Raw genomic sequence first — 23319 nt, forward strand, 5'->3', positions numbered from 1 at the left:
AAAAAGGTAACATTAAAATAATGTATAAACTATTTATTGGACAATTCTGAAATGTAAATGGTTGCCTTCACACCCAAATTTACAACGACCTCTGTCTGATTCTGATCATAGAAAAATGTTTTGAAGTCTTATGTACTGTGTATGATGTGAAATGTAATGAATGCGTAATAAAGTTTTACAACACAGGTGGTGGTCTTATTTCACTTTCAAAATATCAAATTGAGTACTTATAGATGGGAAGCATTGTAGCCATGCAGTTTTCCTATTTATTTTATGACAAGATTTAATCAAAACATTTTAACTTGTTATTCAGACGACCGACCTCTGATCCCAGTGTGTGAAGTGAAAACTGGTAAATATAAGACTGACCCAGGTCCCTTTCGACACAGCACCTAGCAACCACAGGAAGTCAACGCACTTTGGACCAAGGGGAAGTCTCTTCCTCTTTATCCTGTGCTGATGAATAAGGCCCAGACACAATCATGCCCTCTGTTAATCTGGCTGTATTGGGCCCCTCTAGGCTGTCTTCTGGTGAAACATCACACTGCTGCTACTGTTTATCCTGTTGCCTAGTCACGTACATATCTACCTCGTACCCCTGCACATCCACTGGGTACAGGTACCCTGTGTATATAGGTGTTATCGTTACTCATTGTGTAAGTAAGCATTTCACTGTTAGTCTACACCCGTTTACAAAATGTAAGGAATAACATTTGAAGTGCTTGACAATGTCCTCTACATACTCAATGATAGACATAGTTCAAAAAAGAAGGAATAAATGGTGGTAGTCTCTCGCTCTGAGTATATTATGTCCATTTGTTGGGGAAAAGAAGTTTGGTCAACTGACTGCAGCCTTGATGGTTTCCCAATAATATCATGAGTGACCAGAGGGGAAAAGTCTGACATTATCTGAGCGTTCAGATCTCCACATCGCTCTCCTTGTCGTTGTCATGGTCACCATCGTAGAACTCATTGGCTGCCTCTGGCCTGTAAAGAGAACAAGCTATTTAGTTCCAGACTATCACACTGATACTATATACACGTAGACTAAGGCTGGGATTCAATCCAATCGTGTTGCCGGCGACGTGCGTGCAGACACCACATCCACGGTAAACGCTGCATTTGTCGGCTCAATCAGAAATAAACTTTAAAAATGGCGCATTGTCCAAATCTGCAATCAGATTAAATCCCGTCCTTAAACTGGTCCTATTGATTCCATTACTAACATGTATAATAGAACATATGCCCCTATGTGTGTCACAGAGCTGGGATGAAAAAACAAATGACATTGCCTTCCTCTTACCGAGGCATTTTGCTACACAACACTCCTGTAGATTGTTCTAAAACAAATACTTAGTCAACAGTAATGGGCTTTGCATTATGTTGATTCCTGCTATGAAAGTATCTGCCTGTCCCTGTTTCGCTGCTGTGTGAGCGAGCCACTCCCTTCCCCCACTGTGACACGGAGAGAGAGAGAGATGCATTCTGAGAAGCACAAGCATATGTAGGGCGTGTAGGCCATCATTGTAAATAAGAATTTGTTCTCAACTGACTTGCCTAGTTAAATAAAAATTAAGAAAATTACTGTTGCTCAAACTGCTATTGTGGGAAAAAGTTAAGCAACTACTGTTCTAGCTACAGAGAGGAAAGTCACAGCTTTCTGTATAATTTCTCACCTCTTGATATTGAGTTCATGACACCACTTTAGAACCGCGGTAGGCTAGTGTAGTGGGCTGTCGTTTTGACGTGCCCGCAGAGAGCGATTTGCAGTGAATAGGCCTACAAATCAGCTGGGCTAGACAATCTGGACCCTCTTTCTAAAATTATCCGCCGCCATTGTTGCAACCCCTATTACCAGTCTGTTCAACCTCTCGTATCGTCTGAGATTCCTAAAGATTGGAAAGCTGACTTCAAAAGGGGGTGACACTCTAGATCCAAACTGTTACAGACCTATTTCCATCCTGCCCTGCCTTTCTAAAGTCTTCGAAAGCCAAGTTAACAAACAGATCACTGACCATTTAGAATCCCACCGTACCTTCTCCGCTGTAGAATCCGCTTTCCGAGCTAGCCACGGGTGTACCTCAGCCGCGCTCAAGGTACTAAACGATATCATAACCGCCATCGATAAAAGACAGTACTGTGCAGCCGTCTTTATCGACCTGGCCAAGGCTTTCGACTCTGTCAATCACCGTATTCTTATCGGCAGACTCAACAGCCTTGGTTTCTCAAATGACAGTCTCTGGGGGTACCACAGGGTTCAATTTACGGCCCAAATCTTCTCTGTATATCTCAACGACGTTGCTCTTGCTGCGGGTGATTCCTTGATCCACCTCTACGCAGACGACACCATTCGGTATACATCTGGCCCTTCTTTGGACACTGTGCCATACAACACTCTTTCCGTGGCCTCCAACTGCTCTTAAATGCTAGTAAAACTAAATGCATGCTCTTCAACCAATCGCTGCCCGCACCCGCCCACCCAACTAGCATCACTACTCTGGACGGTTCTGACTTAGAATATGTGGTCAACTACAAATACCTAGGTGTCTGGCTAGACTGTAAACTCTCCTTCCAGACTCGTATTAAGCATCTCCAATACAAAAATTAAATCTAGAATCGGCTTCCTATTTCACAAACAAAGCCTCTACTCATGCTGCCAAACATACCCTCGTAAAACTGACTATCATACCGGTCCTCGACTTTGGCGATGTCATTTACAAAATAGCCTCCAACACTCTACTCAGCAAACTGGATACAGTCTATCACAGTGCCATCCGTTTGGTCACCAAAGCCCCACTACAAACTGTATGCTCTCGTCGGCTGGCCCTCGCTACAGTTGAAGTCGGAAGTTTACATACACCTTAGCCAAATACATTTAAACAAAATTTTTCTCAATTCCTGATATTTAATTATAGTAAAAATTCCCTGTCTTAGGTCAGTTAGGATCACCACTTTGTTTTAAGAATGTGAAATGTCAGAATAATAGTAGAGAGAATGATTTATTCCAGGTTTTATTTTTCATCCCATTCCCAGTGGGTCAGAAGTTGACATATACTCAATTAGTATTTGATCACATTGCCTTTAAATTGGTTAACTTGTGTCAAACGTTTTAGGTAGCCTTTCACAAGCTTCCCACAATAAGTTAGTTGAATTTTGGTCCATTCCTCCTGACAGAGCTGGTGTAACCGGGTCAGGTTTATAGGCCTCCTTGCTCGCACACGCTTTTTCAGTTCTGCCCACACATTTTCTATCGGATTGAGGTCAGGGCTTTGTGATGGCCACTCCAACACCTTGACTTTGTTGTCCTTAAGCCATACTGCCACAACTTTGGAAGTATGCTTGGGGTCATTGTCCATTTGGAAGACCCATTTGCGACCAAGTTTTAACTTCCTGACTGATGTCTTGAGATGTTGCTTCAATATATCCACATAATTTCACCACCTCATGATGCCATCTATTTTGTGAAGTGCACCAGTCCCTCCTGCAGCAAAGCAACCCCACAACATGATGCTGCCACCTCTGTGCTTCACGGTTGGGATGGTGTTCTTCGGCTTGCAAGCCTCCCCCTTTTTCCTCCAAACATAATGATGGTCATCATGGCCAAACAGTTCTATTTTTGTTTCATCAGACCAGAGGACATTTCTCCAAAAACGATCTTTGTCCCCATGTGCAGTTGCAAACCGTAGTCTGGCTTTTTTATGGCGGTTTTGTAGCAGTGGCTTCTTCCTTGCTGAGGGCATTTCAGGTTATGTTGATATAGGACTCGTTTTACTGTGGATAAAGATACTTGTGTACCTGTTTCCTCCAGCATCTTCACAAGGTCCTTTGCTGATGTTCTGGGATTGATTTGCACTTTTCACACCAAAGTACTTCATCTCCAGGGGACAGAACGCGTCTCCTTCCTGAGCAGTATGACGGTTGCGTGGTCCCATGTTTATTCTTGCGTACTGTTGCTTGTACAGATGAACATGGTATCTTCAGGCGTTTGGAAATTGCTCCCAAGGATGAACCAGACTTGTGGAAGTCTACAAATTGTTTTCTGAGGTCTTGGCTGATTTCTTTTGATTTTCCCATGATGTCAAGCAAAGAGGCACTGAGTTTGAAGGTAGGCCTTGAAATACATCCACAGGTACACCGCCAATTGACTCAAATTATGTCAATTAGCCTATCAGAAGATTCTAAAGCCATGACATCATTTTCTGGAATTTTCCAAGCTGTTTAAAGGCAGGGTCAACTTAGTGTATGTAAACTTCTGACCCACTGGAATTGTGATACAGTAAATTATAAGTGAAATAATCTGTCTGTAAACAATTGTTGGAAAAATGACTTGTGTCATGCACAAAGTAGATGTCCTAACCGACTTGCCAAAACTATAGTTTGTTGAAATTTGTGGAGTGGTTGAAAAACAAGTTTTAATGACTCCAACCTAAGTGTATGTAAACTTCCGACTTCAACTGTACATATTCGTCGCCCAACCCACTGGCTCCAGGTCATCTATAAGTCTTTGCTAGGTATAGCTCCGCCTTATCTCAGCTCACTGGTCACCATAGCAACACCAACCTGTAGCACCCGCTCCAGCAGGTTTATTTCACTGGTCATCCCCAAAGCCAACACCTACTTTGTCCGCCTTTCCTTCCAGTTCTCTGCTGCCAATGACTGGAACGAATTGTAAAAATCGCTGAAGTTGGAGACTTATATCTCCCTCACTAACTTTAAGCATCAGCTCTCAGCATCTGTGTAGCTTACCGATCGCTGCAACTGGTACACAGCCCATCTAACTACGTACCTCATCCCCATATTGTTTTTATTTACTTTTTTTTGCTCTTTTGCACACCAGTATTTCTACTTGCACATCATCATCTAAACATCTATCACTCCAGTGTTAATTTGTTAAATTGTAATACTTCACTACTACGGCATATTTATTGCCTTACCTCCTTACTCCATTTGCACACACTGTATATAGATTTTTCTATTGTGTTATTGACTGTACGTTTGTTTATCCCATGTGTAACTCTGTGTTGTTGTTTTTTGTCGCACTGCTTTGCTTCTTCTTGGCCAGGTCGCAGTTGTAAATGAGAACTTGTTCTCAACTGGCCTACCTGGTTAAATAAAGGCGAAATAAATGTTAAAAATAAACAAGTAGCCAAGGCCTAGCGCTGGAAATTTTGTAGGACATTAGCCTACATTTACTGATAGATTATTCAATTAGCCTACATGGCCACATAGCAACAATCATATTTAGAGTTAGCAATCTAGTGTTTTGAGTTCCCACTCCTTCAGGTGGTGAATAATATTGTCAATATTGTAGCTTTGGCAAACTCACATTTTGCCAAATCAATACCTGTGTCCAACATAGACTGCATCTCTGTTTCCAGCGCTGGAAATTTTGTAGGACATTAGCCTACATTTACTGATAGATTATTCAATTAGCCTACATGGCCACATAGCAACAATCATATTTAGAGTTAGCAATCTAGTGTTTTGAGTTCCCACTCCTTCAGGTGGTGAATAATATTGTATACTGTAGCTTTGGCAAACTCACATTTTGCCAAATCAATACCTGTGTCCAACATAGACTGCATCTCTGTTTCCAGTTTTAGTCTCTTCTCCTCAGATACACGATAAAATCTGTGTTTGATAGGCTTAGCATCTCCGATGTCTATATCATGTTCAATTAAGTGGGTTTGTGATGGAGTGTCAGAAAACAAGACAGGGTAGTTTCTAATAAGAGCTACCAATTCATCACGTTTCTCAGAGTCTAAATGATCTACCAAAACCCCAAGGTTTTGCAAAGTCTGGGAGTTTTTCAACCGTCCTTGTAAGACCTCATCTGAAACTTTAACTTCCTCTTCTCCCCCCTCCACCAAATTAAAGCCACAAGATGCAGGGACTGGGGCAGCAGTCAACACTGACCTCACTGCTGGAGTGCCTTCAACTTTGCTTAGATCACGGGAGTGATAACATTTTAACAGGTTCACATGGCATAATTTAGAGGACTTCCTATGACTAGGGGTTTCAATAAGATAGTTCAAATCTGACACTTTACGCAACACAGTGAAAGGACCACAGTATTTTGCCTGAAAAGGTGAACTTACAAGAGGCAGAAGAGCAAGTACCCGATCACCGGGACTAAACTCACGCAGCTCAGCCTGTCCGTCATATTTCAGTTTCATTTTCCGTTGAGAACATTTTAGTTTTTCTTTCGCTAGTTCACCAGCCCTATACAACTTCAACCTAAAACCATTTACATAGTCAATAAGGTTCCGAGGTGGTTCCTCAGGCAAACAACCATCCTGCAACACTGCTAAAGGCCCACGCACCTTATGGCCAAACACTAAGTCATTTGGGCTAAACCCTGTGCTTTCCTGCACTACTTCACGAGCAGCTAGTAACAGCCAAGGTAACCCCTCCTCCCAGTCAGCAGACAGTTCCGTACAATATGCACGAAGCAAGGATTTTAAAGTTTGATGAAAACGTTCCAAAGCTCCCTGGCTCTGGGCATGGAACGCAGTAGACTTGTTGTGTTTAACTTTAAGCTGTTTGAGAACCTGAGCAAATAAATGAGAGGTAAAGTTAGACCCCTGATCTGACTGGATGGTTTTTGGAATCCCAAATGTTGAAATAAATTGAGTTAAAGCTTTAACTACTGATTTTGAAGTTATGGTACGCAAGGAAAAAACTGCCGGATATCTGGTTGCTTGACACATAACAGTTAATAATTAGCTATGACCTGACTTGGACCTTGGTAATGGCCCAACACAATCGATAATAAGATGCTCAAAAGGTTGCCCTACGGCTGGTATTGGATACAACGGTGCAGGCTTTACAACCTGATTTGGCTTGCTTGTGCGCTGACACGTATCACAAGTTTTAATAAACTGAGATACATCCCGCTTTAAACGTGGCCAGAAAAAATAACGAAGTATACGATCATACGTTTTACGAACACCCATATGACCTGCCACATCACCATGTGAAGTTTGCAACACTTTATTTCGCAAAGTAGTAGGTACAACTATTTGAAAGACTGGTTCTCCTAGACCCTGATCATAGTGTGGAACCCATTTCCTGACCAACAGCCCATCAAGAAGAAAATAACACTGAGCACTATTCCTCACCACTGAATCAGGAACCACTTTATCAAACAGATCAGCCAAAGTAGTATCGGCTTTTTGCTCAGCCATCAATGAATCTCTAGAACTAGTCAACTGTTCTGTCTGGAGTTTGACTGGCAACTCAAGACTTTCTGGCTTACTCTCAATCTCCTTACGAGAGGCTGCGCGGGTAACCGCACAAACTGGAAATATCTCAGGAGACACACAGTTCTGATCCGGAGATTCCCTTGCAGGGGACACTGAAGGTTGCTTCTTACAGATGTTTAATTTGCCATCTGCCCACACCTTACTACCTGCCAAGTCATTCCCCAAAATCATGTGCACTCCCTCTACTGGCAACTGAGGTCTAACCCCAACATCTACATCACCCTCTACCAGACCACATTTTAGGGTAACTTCATGTAAAGGACAAGAGAATGGAACTAAACCCATACCACATACCATTACACAACGGCCAGTATCAGACTCTTTAGAGAACGGCAAAACAGATTCCAGAATAAAAGAATCTAAAGCTCCAGTGTCTCTTAGGATCTTGATTTTAACATTCTGGTTGCCATCTACCAGGGACACTACACCATCTGAAATAAAGGCTGAAAAATCACAGCGGGAAAACTGAGAATCAAACTCAACTACTGGCTGACACAGCTCACCCTGGTGGTCAGAGGCTGTAACAGGACTTGCCATCACAGCAGGTTTAACTTGAACTGACTGTTTTGATTTAAGCAGAGGACAATTTTTCTTCCAATGTCCTTCAACTAAACAGTAGCGACAGGTATTAGCATTAACCGGTGCTTTAAGTCCTCCAGACCCAAACTTCTGCTGAGGCCTTTGGAAAGATGCCCCCCAAAAAGGTGACCTACTATTCCTAGGAGTAAAGTTATTCTTATGGTACATATCACTGTTTGACTCAAAATGGCTTTTATGTGTTAGCCTGTACTCATCTGCAAGGATTGCTGCATCACTTGGAGACTTAACTTTACGTTCATTCATGTATGTAGCAACCTGGTCAGGAACAGAATTTTTGAACTGTTCTAACACAATCAAATTAGACAGACCCTCAAAAGTACTAACTTCAGAAGCTGTACACCAACGATTAAATGCAGAAGTTAAATCACAAACAAACTCAGAATAGGTTTGTGAATCTAACTTTTTCCTGTAACGAAAACGTTGACGATATGCCTCTGGCACAAGCTCGTAGACCTTCAGAACTGCTGATTTAACTTTAGCATAAACTTTACTGTCAGCTACACTCAGTGCTGCAAAAGCCTCACGTGCTTTACCTGTAAGTACACATTGCAACAACGTAGTCATGTCCAAATCTGACCAAGCTCTAGCTTCCGCAATACGCTCAAATAAAGTAAAGTATGTGTCTGGATCTGACTCATCAAATTTAGGCAACAAATGAAGATTCTGTGAAACATCAAACTGTGGTAGTCTTTCCGGTCTATTAGCATTTCTCAATCGCTCTATCTCTAATTGCATTTGCATTTGCTCTAATTGCATTTGCCTTTGCATTTGCAACAGTTCCCTCTGCTGCTCAAAAGTTAATGAAGGGCTAGCCTGAAAACTTGCACCCTCACTACTAGCAGACTGACCGCCAAAAACACCCATTTCCCTAAGACCCTGCTTTAAGCTAGTTTTAACAGTCTCTTTAATTTTTTTATCAACAATCTCAATCTGATAATGTTCAGCAATTTCAATTAACTGCTCCTTAGTACACAACTCTAAGGCTACCTCTGAAGGAGCTTGAACAAAACTACTCAAAATGGAAGACATTTTCCTCAACCAATACAACTATTACAAATGCTCAAAAAAAAAAAACACAACTCACCTGCTGTCAATCTGGGTTCAAGGACAGGAGCCACACCCCACTATCCTCCAAAAACTACTAACTAACTGGCCCTGGTCTTCGTGCAGTCACATGTGGTGGGGTTTTATGCACACAAAACCAGTGGAGTGGAAAAGACAACCAGAAACTGGCGGCCCTCCCATAACCACGGAGGTGCTCCCGAGCCGATGTAGGGGAAAAGGGAAAGGGATGCTCTACCCACGTTCACTACCACCTAAAACAAAAACACCACAAGCCTCCTATTGACACTTGCTGATATGCCTGAACAGGAGAGGACTCCCACCTGAACAAAACCCAGAAAAACACAGAGTGAATTGCTTAGCTACCAAGCTAACTGAACCAAAAGAACACATGGCTCTCAACTCTCTCTTAAACAAAATTGGCCCAGCCAAAACATCCACTCAAACAAAAAAAATTGTCAATCTGAACTAAACTAACCCAAGTTAACTACTATCCCGGATGAGCCCCCACTTGTCACAAGCCGGCTCATAGCCTGTGACAAATGAGAGGACACGAACAACAGGTATAGGCCAATTCAAGAGTGTTCTTTATTATTAAACAAACTATTAACTTTAAACTAAGAAACAGGAATGAGGTGTGGAAGTATCAGAATGTAAGGTGTATGTAAAGTGCATGGGTGCATGAATATGTGTGTGTGAACATGACTGAGTGAAAACTATGCAAAACTAAAAAGGAACAAACAAATCATGAGCATACCTGGAGGAGCAGAGAGAGAGCAGCAGAGAGCAAGACAGGGAGAGATGATTAGTAAGCAGTTTTATACCCTGAGCCCAGGTGGCTCCAATCACTTAACGACCCTCCTCTGCCTGCAGGAGGAACCGCCCCCTGCACTGCAGAGGAGGAGCCGTGACAATATGCACCAGGATTTAACAATTCCTCTGAAATGTCATAAAATCTAGATCCTATTTTGACAGGTTGCACATCAATCAATTGTCTTCCAAGATGGCGTAGCAGTGTAGACGTCTTTGTCCTGTCGTGTCCCGTGTCCCTTGTATATATCTTTTTACATCTTTTTCTTCGCATATCTTTTAAAAATACTTTCTTAAACCTCAACTTCTAAATACTCTCCTGCAACCCGCCTCACCCAATGTGGCGTGGATCTGCTTTTTTCTAAAGTATTTCTATTTACTTCTGATCTGGAATCCATCTACTGAAGATTGCCAGCTAACTGCCTACCAGCTATCAGTTAGCAAACCATTGCTAGCGGTCATCAGCTAACCTTTAGCTCGGAAAGCTCTCGCTAGTTCGAACAACGTGACTAAAACCAGAGCATAACGGACCTATTTCTCTCCATATCCCCGGATTCCTACCGCAAACTCTGAACATTTTCATCTGGATCTTCGCAACTAGCTAACCACAATCCCGGGTGACCACTCCTGGCTAGCGTTTCCATCCCGGAGCAAGCACCAATTAGCCTGAAGCTAGCCCGGCTAGGGCTCCTGTGCTACCACTGAAGCCCACTCCTGGGCTACAATATCCGGACCCATTTACTGCCGGTACGGAGCACGGAACCCCGCCTATCCTCTACGACTGGAATACCGACATAATCTGCCCGAGGACTCCAACAGGCCCCTCAGGCGTGACGCCCGCTGAAGGCCCATTCTGCTAACCTACTAGGCCTGTTAGCTACCTAGAGCTACCTGGAACCCTACTAGTTCCACGACTGGTCTATCGACGTCACCGCACGAAGAGGCAAAAACAGACTTCCCCCCCCATCGCGACGTCCCCCAAAGGCTAACTTGCCTGCCCCGGTCTGCTAACTGCTAGCTTATCTTGCAGCTAGCGCAGCCAGGAAGCTAGCACCAGTTAGCAAACACAATTCTACAATTCACAACCTCTCTTTCGCCATCGCTATCCGGCTTGGATTCTCTGTCGACACGACCACGTCTGGTTTGCTGACGTGCCCTCAATCGGTGCCCTCGACCGGCCTCCGTCTGAGCAGACCCCCTCCGTCTGAGCCGACCACCCCCCCGGGCTACTAACTTTAAACGCGTGCTAGCTTAGTGGAGGCCTCACTACTCCATCTACGGCTGCCCCCTGGACACTATGATCACTTGGCTACATAGCTGATGCCTGCTTGACTGTCCATTAATTCACGGTACTCCATTCTGTTTATTTGTGTTTTATCTGTCGGCTCTGTGCCTTAACTCAGGATCTGTGTGTAGTTAATCCGACCCTCTCTGCCCAGTCGTCGCCATTTTTACCTTCTGTTGCTGTGTTAGCTGACTAGCTGCTGTTATCTCACCTGCTGTTTTAGCTAGCTCTCCCAATCATGACCTGCAATCACTTTATGCCTTATTGTATGTCTCTCTCAAATATCAATATGCCTTGCATACTGTTGTTCAGGCTAGTTATCATTGTTTTGGTTTGCAATGGACCCCGTAGTTCCACTCTCCGTACCTCTGATACCTCCTTTGTCCCACCCCCCACACATGCGGTGACCTCACCCATTGAGACCAGCATGTCCAGAGATACAACCTCTCTTATCATCACCCAGTGCCTGGGCTTGCCTCCGCTGTACCCGTGCCCCACCATACCCTGGTCTGCACATTATGCCCAGAATCTATTCTACCACGCCCATAAATCTGCTCCTTTTATTCCTTGTCCCCAACGCTCTAGGCGACCAGTTTTGATAGCCTTTAGCCGCACCCTCATCCTACTGCTCCTCTGTTCCTCGGGTGATGTGGAGGTAAACCCAGGCCCTGCATGTCCCCAGTCACCTTAATTTGTTGACTTCTGTGATCGAAAAAGCCTTGGCCTCATGCATGTCAACATCAGAAGCCTCCTCCCTAAGTTTGCCTTACTCACCACTTTAGCACACTCTGCCAACCCTGATGTCCTTGCCGTGTCTGAATCCTGGCTTAGGAAGGCCACCAAAAACTCTGAGATTTCCATACCCAACTATAACACTTTCCGTCAAGATAGAACTGCCAAAGGGGGAGGAGTTTCAATCTACTGCAGAGATAGCCTGCAAAGTTCTGTCATACTTTCCAAGTCTATGCCCAAACAGTTCGAACTTCTAATTTTAAAAATTAATCTCTCCAGAAATAAGTCTCTCACTGTTGCCGCCTGCTACCGACCCCCCTCAGCTCCCAGCTGTGCCCTGGACACCATCTGTGAATTGATCGCTCCCCATCTAGCTTCAGAGTTTGTTCTGTTAGGTGACCTAAACTGGGATATGCTTAACACCCCGGCAGTCCTACAATCTAAGCTTGATGCCCTCAATCTCACACAAATCATCAAGGAACCCACCAGGTACAACCCTAAATCCGTAAACATGGGCACCCTAATAGACATTATCCTGACCAACTTGCCCTCCAAATACACCTCTGCTGTCTTCAATCAAGATCTCAGCGATCACTGCCTCATTGCCTGTATCCGCCACGGGTCCACGGTCAAATGACCACCCCTCATCACTGTCAAACGCTCCCTGAAACACTTCTGCGAGCAGGCCTTTCTAATCGACCTGGCCCGGGTACCCTGGAAGGATATTGACCTCATCCCGTCAGTTGAGGATGCCTGGTCATTCTTTAAAAGTTACTTCCTCACCATATTAGACAAGCATGCTCCGTTCAAAAAATGCAGAACCAAGAACAGATATAGCCCTTGGTTCACTCCAGACCTGACTGCCCTCGACCAGCACAAAAACATCCTGTGGCGAACTGCAATAGCATCGAAGAGCCCCCGTGATATGCAACTGTTCAGGGAAGTCAGGAACCAATACACGCAGTCAGTCAGGAAAGCAAAGGCCAGCTTTTTCAAGCAGAAATTTGCATCCTGTAGCTCTAACTCCAAAAAGTTCTGGGATACTGTAAAGTCCATGGAAAACAAGAGCACCTCCTCCCAGCTGCCCACTGCACTGAGGCTAGATAACACGGTCACCACTGATAAGTCCGTGATAATCGAAAACTTCAACAAACATTTCTCAATGGCTGGCCATGCCTTCCACCTGGCGACTCCAACCTTGGCCAACAGCCCCGCCCCCCCCGCTGCTACTCGCCCAAGCCTCCCCAGCTTCTCCTTTACCCATATCCAGATAGCAGATGTTCTGAAAGAGCTGGAAAACCTGGACCCATACAAATCAGCTGGGCTTGACAATCTGGACCCCCTATTTCTGAAACTGTCCGCCGCCATTGTCGCACCCCCTATTACCAGCCTGTTCAACCTCTCCTTTGTATCATCTGAGATCCCCAAGGATTGGAAAGCTGCCGCTGTCATCCCCCTCTTCAAAGGGGGAGACACCCTGGACCCAAACTGTTACAGACCTATATCCATCCTGCCCTGCCTAGCTAAGGTCTTCGAAAGCCAAGTCAACAAACAGATCACTGACCATCTCGAATCCCACCGTACCTTCTCCGCTGTGCAATCCGGTTTCCGAGCCGGTCACGGGTGCACCTCAGCCACGCTCAAGGTACTAAACGATATCATAACCGCCATCGATAAAAGACATTACTGTGCAGCCGTCTTCATCGACCTGGCCAAGGCTTTCGACTCTGTCAATCACCATATTCTCATCGGCAGACTCAATAGCCTCGGTTTTTCTAATGACTGCCTTGCCTGGTTCACCAACTACTTTGCAGACAGAGTTCAGTGTGTCAAATCGGAGGGCATGTTGTCCGGTCCTTTGGCAGTCTCTATGGGGGTACCACAGGGTTCAATTCTCGGGCCGACTCTTTTCTCTGTATACATCAATGATGTTGCTCTTGCTGCGGGCGATTCCCTGATCCACCTCTACGCAGACGACACCATTCTGTATACTTCCGGCCCTTCCCTGGACACTGTGCTATCTAACCTCCAAACGAGCTTCAATGCCATACAACACTCCTTCCGTGGCCTCCAACTGCTCTTGAACGCTAGTAAAACCAAATGCATGCTTTTCAACCGTTCGCTGCCTGCACCCGCACGCCCGACTAGCATCACCACCCTGGACGGTTCCGACCTAGAATATGTGGACATCTATCAGTACCTAGGTGTCTGGCTAGACTGCAAACTCTCCTTCCAGACTCATATCAAACATCTCCAATCCAAAATCAAATCTAGAGTCGGCTTTCTATTCCGGAACAAAGCTTCCTTCACTCACGCCGCCAAACTTACCCTAGTAAAACTGACTATCCTACCGATCCTCGACTTCGCCGATGTCATCTACAAAATAGCTTCCAATACTCTACTCAGCAAACTGGATGCAGTTTATCACAGTGCCATCCGTTTTGTTACTAAAGCACCTTATACGACCCACCACTGCGACCTGTATGCCCTAGTCGGCTGGCCCTCGCTACATGTTCGTCGTCAGACCCACTGGCTCCAGGTCATCTACAAGGCTATGCTAGGTAAAGTGCCGCCTTATCTCAGTTCACTGGTCACGATGGATACACCAACCCGTAGCACGCGCTCCAGCAGGCGTATCTTACTGATCATCCCTAAAGCCAAAACCTCATTTGGACGCCTTTCCTTCCAGTTCTCTGCTGCCTGCGACTGGAACGAATTGCAAAAATCTCTGAAGTTGGAGACTTTTATCTCCCTCAACAACTTTAAAAATCTGCTATCCGAGCAGCTAACCGATCGCTGCAGCTGTACATAGTCCATCTGTAAACTACCCACCCAATTTACCTACCTCACCCCCATACTGCTTTTATTTATTTACTTTTCTGCTCTTTTGCACACCAGTATCTCTTCTTGCACATGATCATCTGATGATTTATCACTCCAGTGTTAATCTGCTAAATTGTAATTATTTGATTTATTGCCTACCTCATGCCTTTTGCACACATTGTATATAGATTCTCTTTTTTCTACCATGTTATTGACTTGTTTATTGTTTACTCCATGTGTAACTCTGTGTTGTTGTCTGTTCACACTGCTATGCTTTATCTTGGCCAGGTCGCAGTTGCAAATGAGAACTTGTTCTCAACTAGCCTACCTGGTTAAATAAAGGTGAAATAAAAAATAAATAAATAAAAAATCATGTATTTCCTGTATTGTTTAGATTTTTAAAAAAACGTACTTTCTGAATCATAGGCTACCATCTCAGTTTTCTTACTTGGCACTGTAATAGATTTTTGGGGCTAGAGCCCTGCCGCTAATGCCAAGTAACTGTCCATAAAAAAATGTATTTATTGCATAAAAGTTATATTTATCACAATTTGACTTTGTTCATATCGCCTAGATCAAGCGCAAAAAATTTACTTTTATTGCGATATGGATTTTTTCCCCCCCATATCGCCCAGCTCTAGCGTCACATAAGGCAGTGTGTTGACCTGGAATAGTTGTCCTCTGAGCCCCTCTCATCTGGGTCTCCCTCGTCAGTGCGCTCGTAGCTCAGGATGTCCGAGGGCACATCGTGGATCTGGACACTGGGGGAATGGTTCAACATCTTCAAGTTCTCAAAGACCGTCGAACGGATCTGCTCCAGGTACTAAACAAGCACAAGATGGAGATAAATGACTTACACCAAGGAGAGAATTCTGTTTCGAATTGTTAAACAGTATGTAGACTGTGGTTCAGAAAGAGAGAGGGAGGACCGCATGCTGTATGTCCTAAAACTGACCTGTCGGGAGTTCTGGTTCTCTATCCTGGTGCTGACATCTGGGTGGAGTGTGAAGTCTGGGGCAAAATACTCAAAGTACTCTGGAGGGGTGAGGAGAGAAAATTAGCAAATGGAAAAACAGTGGCAGAAGTGCTTAGGCTTGCTCGCTTACCGCTATAGGGCAGCTCATCACTAATTGGCTCATCAACCAGGAGGGAGGTCTCATAGGTCCTGGAATAGAAGAGCAACAGAGTTCATTCTTAAGTGGTTCTATATACACTGTGAGAATGTTCTCTTGGTCTCCATCAAAAACAACTGTCACCTAATCTCCCCACTATAGTCCAGTTACAGCACTGAGAGAAATGAGCCCTCACCAGCATCTGGCCACGTTGCGTACTGTGTACCCTCCTCCTCCCAGTACCAGCAGGGGAATCCTGAAGCTCTTCACAAACTCCACACACTCCCTATAGAAAGCATATACCCTGGGTGAGAGAGTTTACCATAACCTGGCTCCTGTGTTAACCAAATCCTGCACCAATTTTTCTATAATCCCTTAAATTTGCTCTCCTACCAACAGGTGGCAGTACATCCTCATAATATAGAGTACATTGAATTCCATCCTCAAAACATGTATCCTTATCTCCATTAAGACACTTACCCATAAAGCTGTATTCAAAGGCCATTTAAGACTGACGTAAGTGTTGGTGAGGGTTATAATGTATTATTTATTGAGCAAGACACCTACCCATGGCCTCGTATACTGAGGTTGAAGCACCCTAATCTGTCACAGCCCAGAGAGTCAGCCCCACACTGTCAATGACAAAAGGTGCATGTGAGTCCTATACTCAAGACCACAATTCCTGCAAAATACCACTGATGATCTCTGGCTGCCAAATTATCACCTGAAGAACGATACAGGTTGGCTGGTAGAAGTCCACCACTTGCTTGATGACTGGCTGAAAGAGTTGCCTGTAGCCTAAAACAGAGTGATATAATGTTAAGGTATTGGACACATGGAAGAGAATTAATCATTTCAATCATTTTTGATATTGACAAAGTGATATAATTGATCCCCTATCAAAAATAAGGAAATGTCTGTTGTTGGATTGTTGGATATTATCCTGCATACTATCAGACCTTCTGAACTGTAACAGCCATCAAATAGATGTAAATAGTTTAGAGTGCAGGTAAACTAACAGTCAGGCAGCATAACATCTGATAATAGCACTCCCCAGAGACATCTCAATGGCCTCAGTCTAATAGCATTATCAGAGTGGAGCGCCAGAGAGCCAGCCTGAGTGTGAGATCCAGGAAGGACACTACTCACTCTGGTCATCGATCCCATCCCGGAGAGGCACGTTCAGGCAATAGTACCGGCCACTCTCAGCCCCTACCTCATACATGTCACCTATGGGACAAAACAGACAACATTTGTTTAACAAAGAATAAGCTCATTAAGACAACCTCTCTTGTCCCATAGAGATATTCAATAATTTAGTCATTAAAACAAACTCAAATCAAATTTTGATCACATGGTCACATGGTTAGCAGATGTTAATGTGAGTGTAGCGAAATGCTTGTGCTTCTAGTTCCGACAGCGTAGTAATATCTAACAAGTAATCTAATAATTCCCCAACAACTATCTAATACACACAAATCTAAAGGGGTGAATGAGAATATGTACATATAAGTATATGGATGAGCGATGGCCGAGCGGCATAGGCAAGGTGCAGTAGATGGTATAAAATACAGTATATACATGTGATATGAGCAATGTAAGATATGTAAACATGATTAAAGTGGCATTATTTAAAGTGGCATTGTTTAAAGTGACTAGTGATCCATTTATTAAAGTGTCCAGTCATTGGATCTCAATGTAGGCAGCAGCCTCTCGGAGTTAGTGATTGCGGTTTAGCAGTCTGATGGCCTTGAGATAGAAGCTGTTTTTCAATCTCTCTGTCCCAACTGTATCTGTATTTCTGGTTTTAACAGATACTCATATGGCTTGTCTTACCTGTTCCTGGAAAGAAGTAGTTCCCATACTTGTGGAAGGATACAGTCATGACCCGATCAGTCAGGTAGAAGGCTTCCTGTACCCCATCACCATGGTGAATGTCAATGTCTATGTACAACACACGCGGGTGGTACCTAAAGGGACATTTGCATTATTAGTTGTTAGAGATCCTTAGCGGGACGTGAACCCACAAAATGGACAACAACATTATAAAAGACTGGTGCTTTGCTCTTACTTCAGAAGCTCCAGTATACTGATGACAATGTCATTCACATAGCAAAATCCAGAGGCCTGAAAACCAAAACAAATGAAATCATGATATCATAGAGCTGGACATAGGCAGGTGACCAGAGGCCGTAGAAATAAATTGTCTTGACAAAGAATCAAAATGTTGCATAATTCTTACCTCAAATTTCTTAGCATGATGAAGACCCCCGGCCCAGTTGATGGCGATATCACATATCTGCAAAGCAACAGTCCTGATCATTGATCAAATCTAAATCTGGTCAACAATTTACCTGGCTGTATAAATTGCTGAATGGGTCTTAATAAATATGTCCGATCCGTAAATAGAATACATTTATTTATTTTTTATTTCACCTTTATTTAACCAGGTAGGCTAGTTGAGAACAAGTTCTCATTTACAACTGCGACCTGGCCAAGATAAAGCATAGCAGTGTGAACAGACAACAACACAGAGTTACACATGGAGTAAACAATAAACAAGTCAATAACACAGTAGGGAAAAAAACAAAATGAGTCTATATACATTGTGTGCAAAAGGCATGAGGTAGGCAATAAATAGGCCATAGGAGCGAATAATTACAATTTAGCAGATTAACACTGGAGTGATAAATCATCAGATGATCATGAGCAAGTAGAGATACTGGTGTGCAAAAGAGCAGAAAAGTAAATAAATAAAAACAGTAAGGGGATGAGGTAGGTAAATTGGGTGGGCTGTTTACAGATGGACTATGTGTAACAGTATAACTTTAAAACGTCCCCTCGCCCCGACACGGGCGCGAACCAGGGACCCTCTGCACACATCAACAACAGTCACCCACGAAGCGTCGTTACCCATTGCTCCACAAAAGCCGCGGCCCTTGCAGAGCAAGGGGCAACACTACTTCTAGGTTTCAGAGCAAGTGACGTAACTGATTGAAACGCTATTAGCGCGTACCCGCTAACTAGCTAGCCATTTCACATCCGTTACACTCACCCCCCTTTCAACCTCCTCCTCCTTTTCCGCAGCAACCAGTGATCCGGGTCAACAGCATCAATGTAACAGTATAACTTTAGTACGTCCCCTCGCCCCGGCCTCGGGCGCGAACCAGGGACCCTCTGCACACATCAACAACGGTCACCCACGAAGCATCGTTACCCATCGCTCCACAAAAGCCGCAGCCCTTGCAGAGCAAGGGGCAACACTACTTCTAGGTTTCAGAACTAGCTAGCCATTTCACATCCGTTACATATGTACAGCTGCAGCGATCGGTTAGCTGCTCAGATAGCAGATGTTTAAAGTTGGTGAGGGAAATAAAAGTCTCCAACTTCAGCGATTTTTGCAATTCATTCCAGTCACAGGCAGCAGAGAACTGGAAGGAAAGGCGGCCAAATGAGGTGTTGGCTTTTGGGATGATCAGTGAGATATACCTGCTGGAGCGCGTGCTACGGGTGGGTGTTGATATCGTGACAAGTGAACTGAGATAAGGTGGAGCTTTACCTAGCATGGACTTATAGATGACCTGGAGCCAGTGGGTCTGGCGACGAATATGTAGCGAGGGCCAGCCGACTAGAGCGTACAGGTCGCAGTGGTGGGTGGTATAAGGTGTTTTAGTAACAAAACGGATGGCACTATGATGAAACTGCATCTAGTTTGCTGAGTAGAGTATTGGAAGCTATTTTGTAGATGACATCGCCGAAGTCGAGGATCGGTAGGATAGTGAGTTTTACTAGGGTGAGTTTTGCGGCGTGAGTGAAGGAGGCTTTGTTGCGAAATAGAAAGCCGATTCTTGATTTGATTTTGGATTGGAGATGTTTAATATGAGTCTGGAAGGAGAGTTTACAGTCTAGCCAGACACCTAGGTATTTATAGATGTCCACATATTCTAGGTCGGAACCGTCCAGGGTGGTGATGCTAGTCGGGCGGGCCGGTGCAGGCAGCGAACGGTTGAAAAGCATGCATTTGGTTTTACTAGCGTTTCAGAGCAGTTGGAGGCCACGGAAGGAGTGTTGTATGGCATTGAAGCTCGTTTGGAGGTTAGATAGCACAGTGTCCAAGGAAGGGCCAGAAGTATACAGAATGGTGTCGTCTGCGTAGAGGTGGATCAGGGAATCACCCGCAGCAAGAGCAACATCATTGATATATACAGAGAAAAGAGTCAGCCCGAGAATTGAACCCTGTGGTACCCCCATAGAGACTGCCAGAGGACCGGACAACATGCCGTCCGATCCGTAAATAGAATACATTTATAACAGAAAATAAGCTGAGTTTGCTGGGGGGGGGGCATACCTTGTGGTTTAGCTGTGTTGCTCCCTGTAGAGATGCTCCTGTATACCTGGAGCAGAACTCAAACAGGCCTGGGAATACAGGGCTGACAGAGGACACGTTACCTTTATACAAGCCACATAGATAAATCAACAGCTGCACATTACACTGATCATAATATTACATGAGTCAAAAGAACATTCTGCACTTTGACAAATATATATTTCACACAAAATATCTTAGTCACACATGAATCCAAATATACGCCAGGGAGTAATGTAAGCTAATACATTATAGAAGATGATAAGACATTCTCACCAGTCATCCCCAACATTAAAGGTGTTGAGACTCTTTGTGAAACCCTGCATATTGTTGGGGCTGACCTTCTGCAGAAAGTCAATGTAATCTTCTGAGTGGAATCGGCACATGTCATGTTGTGAGGCTTTGTATGGTTTGAAAACCTGTGAAACAAGGACCATTCAAATTAACATGGTGTCAAGAAGGACATGAACTTGTCTGGTTTAATCAGGGTGTATTCATTTAGCTGATTCTGTTGCAAAACGTTTCTTAAATGAAGCAAACAGACAAACGAGGAGGGACCTACCTGAATTTGTCCAATAGAAACCCTTGTTTTAGTTGCAAAACTGTTTGGACTAATGATTACATCCCCAGCCTTTTCAGCATGTTTATCATCAGCAGGACTTACCTGCATCTTTTTGTAGAGGCCATAGTGCAAAACAAGGCTGTGCGTCAGCGAGAGACGATGGGGTTTCATAGGGTGACCAGCACCTTGATAAGGAAAGGAAAACATGTGTCAGTGTGTTGTCCTCTCATATGCAGTTATCAATGTCCTGATTTCTCTGTGGTTCTTCTGTGAGATGCTATCATTCATAACATGCCAGCTAAATAGCTGTAGAATAAAGAAACTCTTGCAAACACACGACTAATAGCTAGTAACGTTAGCGAGTTCAATGCACCTGATTGCTAGCATAAATAAGAATCGAATACTAACGTTAGCTATCTAGCTAATCACAAATTGAGGGGAAATAATAGGTAGCCTAGCGGTTAAGAGCGTTGGGGCAGTTACCGAAAGGTCGCTGGTTCGAATCCCCGAGTTGACTAGATGAAAAATCTTTCAATATGTCATTGAGCACTTAACTCTAATTACTCCTGTAAATCGCTGTGGATACGAGCGTCTGCTAAATAACAGCAATGTAAATAGTTAGCTAGCCTGCTTCTTAACATGCTAATTTGCTTCGTGCCTTTTGTAACCAAAATTAATCTTACCATAATGAAAGTTCCCCACATCCGGATCATAAAAATATGCTGTTCTGTTAGACATTGCAAAAGAGACTTCTTGGTTTTTCTACCGTTTGCTGGGCATTTGTTCGCTACTGTAAATGTATCTTTCCTTCATTTAGAAAGTAGTCGCCATTGTAAACAGCGAGTAAAACGTACGTCATTGTTCAGCGACAAGCGAAGGGGGCGGGCAAAAACAGTACCAAAGATTATGGATGGTGTACCCGATTTGCCACCAATCACCCCATTAAAAGGTGGACACATTTTATCAATCACACAATTCATATGATGAATGTGGTAACCCACACGCCACATCTGTGGTACGCGTTACTTTTGAATAGTGATTCAGAACCATTCCGCCCTAACAATGGGAGTCGTTGACCACAAAGCGGTAGGGCGGGCTGTCGAGCGCCCACCTATGCTTTCTTTGGATTGGTGGAATTATATTTTTGTAACAAAAAATGTAACCTTTATTTAACTAGGCAAGTCAGTTAACCTCTACAGGATCGGTGGGTTCCTCGCTGGAGGTTGAGCTAACGTAGGCTAATGCGATTAGCATGAGGTTGTAAGTAACAAGAACATTCCCCAGGACATATCTGATATTGGCGGAAAGCTTAAATTCTTGTTAATCTAACTGCACTGTCCAATTTACAGTAGCTATTACAGTGAAAGACTACCACGCTATTGTTTGAGGAGAGTGAACTTAAACATGTATTAATAAACCAATTAGGCACATTTGGGCAGTCTTGATAAAACATTTTGAACAGAAACGCAATGGTTTATTGGATCAGTCTCAAACTTTGCACAAACTGCTGCCATCTAGTGGCCAAAATCTAAATTGCGCCTGGGCTGGAATAATACATTATGGCCTTTCTCTTGCATTTCAAAGATGATGGTACATCTTTGTATTATCTTTACCAAGATCTAATGTGTTATATTCTCCTACATTCATTTCACATTTCCACAAACTTCAGTGTTTCCTTTCAAATGGTACCAATAATATGCATATTCTTGCTTCAGGGCCTGAGCTAGAGGCAGTTAGATTTGGGTATGTAATTTTAGGAAAAAATTGAAAAAACGGGGCTAATCCTTAAGAACTAATTCTCATTTAAAATGATAGCCTACACTGGCCAAACCCGGACGACGGGAAAATTGTGCGCCGCCCTATGGGACTCCCAATCACGGCCGGTTGTGATACAGCCTGGATTCGAATCAGGGTGTCTGTAGTGACGCCTCTAGCACTGAGATGCAGTGCCTTAGACCTCTGCGCCACTAGGGAGCCCAATCAAATGTATTTATGAAGCCCTTTTTACATCAGCAGATGTCACAAAGTGCTATACAGAAACCCAGCCTAAAACTCCAAACAGCAAGCAATGTAGAAGCATAGTGGCTAGGGAAAACTCCCTAGAAAGGCAGGAACCTAGGGAGGAACCAGGCTGAGGTGTGGCCAGTCCTCTTCTGGCTGTGCCGGGGGGAGATTATAAGAGTACATGGCCATGAAGGCCAGATTGTTCTTCAAGATGTTCAAACGTTCATAGATGACCAGCAGGGTCAAATAATAATCACAGTGGTTGTAGAGGGTGCAACAGGTCAGTACCTCAGGAGTAAATGTCAGTTGGTGTATCATAGCTGAGCATTCAGAGGTCGAAACAGCAGGTGCTGTAGAGAGAGAGTCGAAAACAGCAGGTCAGGTACAAGGTATCCCGTCCGGTGAAACAGGTCAGGGTTCCATAGCCGCAGGCAGAACAGTTTAAACTGGAGCAGCAGCACAACCAGGTGGAATGGGGGCAGCCAGGAGTCATCAGGCCAGGTAGTCCTGAGGTTCAGATCCTCTGGGAGAGGAGGAAGAAAAGGAGAGCGAGAGAATTAGAGGGAACATACTTACATTCACACAGGACACCAGATAAGACAGGAGAATTACACCAGATATAACAGACTGACCCTAGCCCCACGGCACATAAACTATTGCAGCATAGATACTGAAGGCTGAGACAGGGTTGGGTCGGG

At 44.1% G+C, this 23319-nt stretch overlaps 1 protein-coding gene across 3 annotated transcripts; it reads right to left on the reverse strand.

The window, feature by feature from the left end:
- Positions 1-18: 18 nt before the first annotated feature.
- Positions 19-21510, reverse strand: LOC129827619 (histone deacetylase 3-like). Of its 3 annotated transcripts, none has more exons than XM_055888623.1 (15): positions 21301-21510; positions 20720-20802; positions 20332-20474; positions 20038-20138; positions 17932-17988; positions 17761-17816; positions 17526-17659; positions 16839-16919; positions 16414-16487; positions 16257-16321; positions 15886-15975; positions 15684-15742; positions 15533-15612; positions 15243-15400; positions 19-987 (listed from the first exon to the last, which is right to left on the reverse strand). In XM_055888623.1, exons 2-15 carry the CDS (start codon positions 20740-20742, stop codon positions 918-920), a joined length of 1191 nt encoding a protein of 396 aa, XP_055744598.1. In that variant the 5' UTR covers positions 20743-20802; positions 21301-21510; the 3' UTR covers positions 19-917. The 3 variants fall into 3 exon arrangements, with proteins under 3 accessions (XP_055744598.1, XP_055744597.1, XP_055744599.1); XM_055888622.1 differs by having other exon boundaries at positions 20038-20119; positions 21301-21509; XM_055888624.1 differs by lacking the exons at positions 20720-20802; positions 21301-21510 and adding an exon at positions 20618-20704 and having other exon boundaries at positions 20038-20119.
- Between the last annotated feature and the right edge of the window lie 1809 nt (positions 21511-23319).

The sequence above is a fragment of the Salvelinus fontinalis genome, chromosome 29 (genome assembly GCF_029448725.1).
Source record: "Salvelinus fontinalis isolate EN_2023a chromosome 29, ASM2944872v1, whole genome shotgun sequence".
Classification (NCBI taxonomy): Eukaryota; Metazoa; Chordata; class Actinopteri; order Salmoniformes; family Salmonidae; genus Salvelinus; species Salvelinus fontinalis.

Coding starts and splice junctions, on each gene's coding strand:
- LOC129827619 (XM_055888622.1), bottom strand. CDS start 21,355: ATGTCTAACAGAACAGCATATTTTTATGATCCGGATGTGGGGAACTTT. Junction 20,803..21,300: donor TGTGGGGAACTTTCATTATG/GTAAGATTAATT, acceptor TTCCTTATCAAG/GTGCTGGTCACCCTATGAAA. Junction 988..15,242: donor TCAGAGGACAACTATTCCAG/GTCAACACACTG, acceptor TTCTCTTTACAG/GCCAGAGGCAGCCAATGAGT.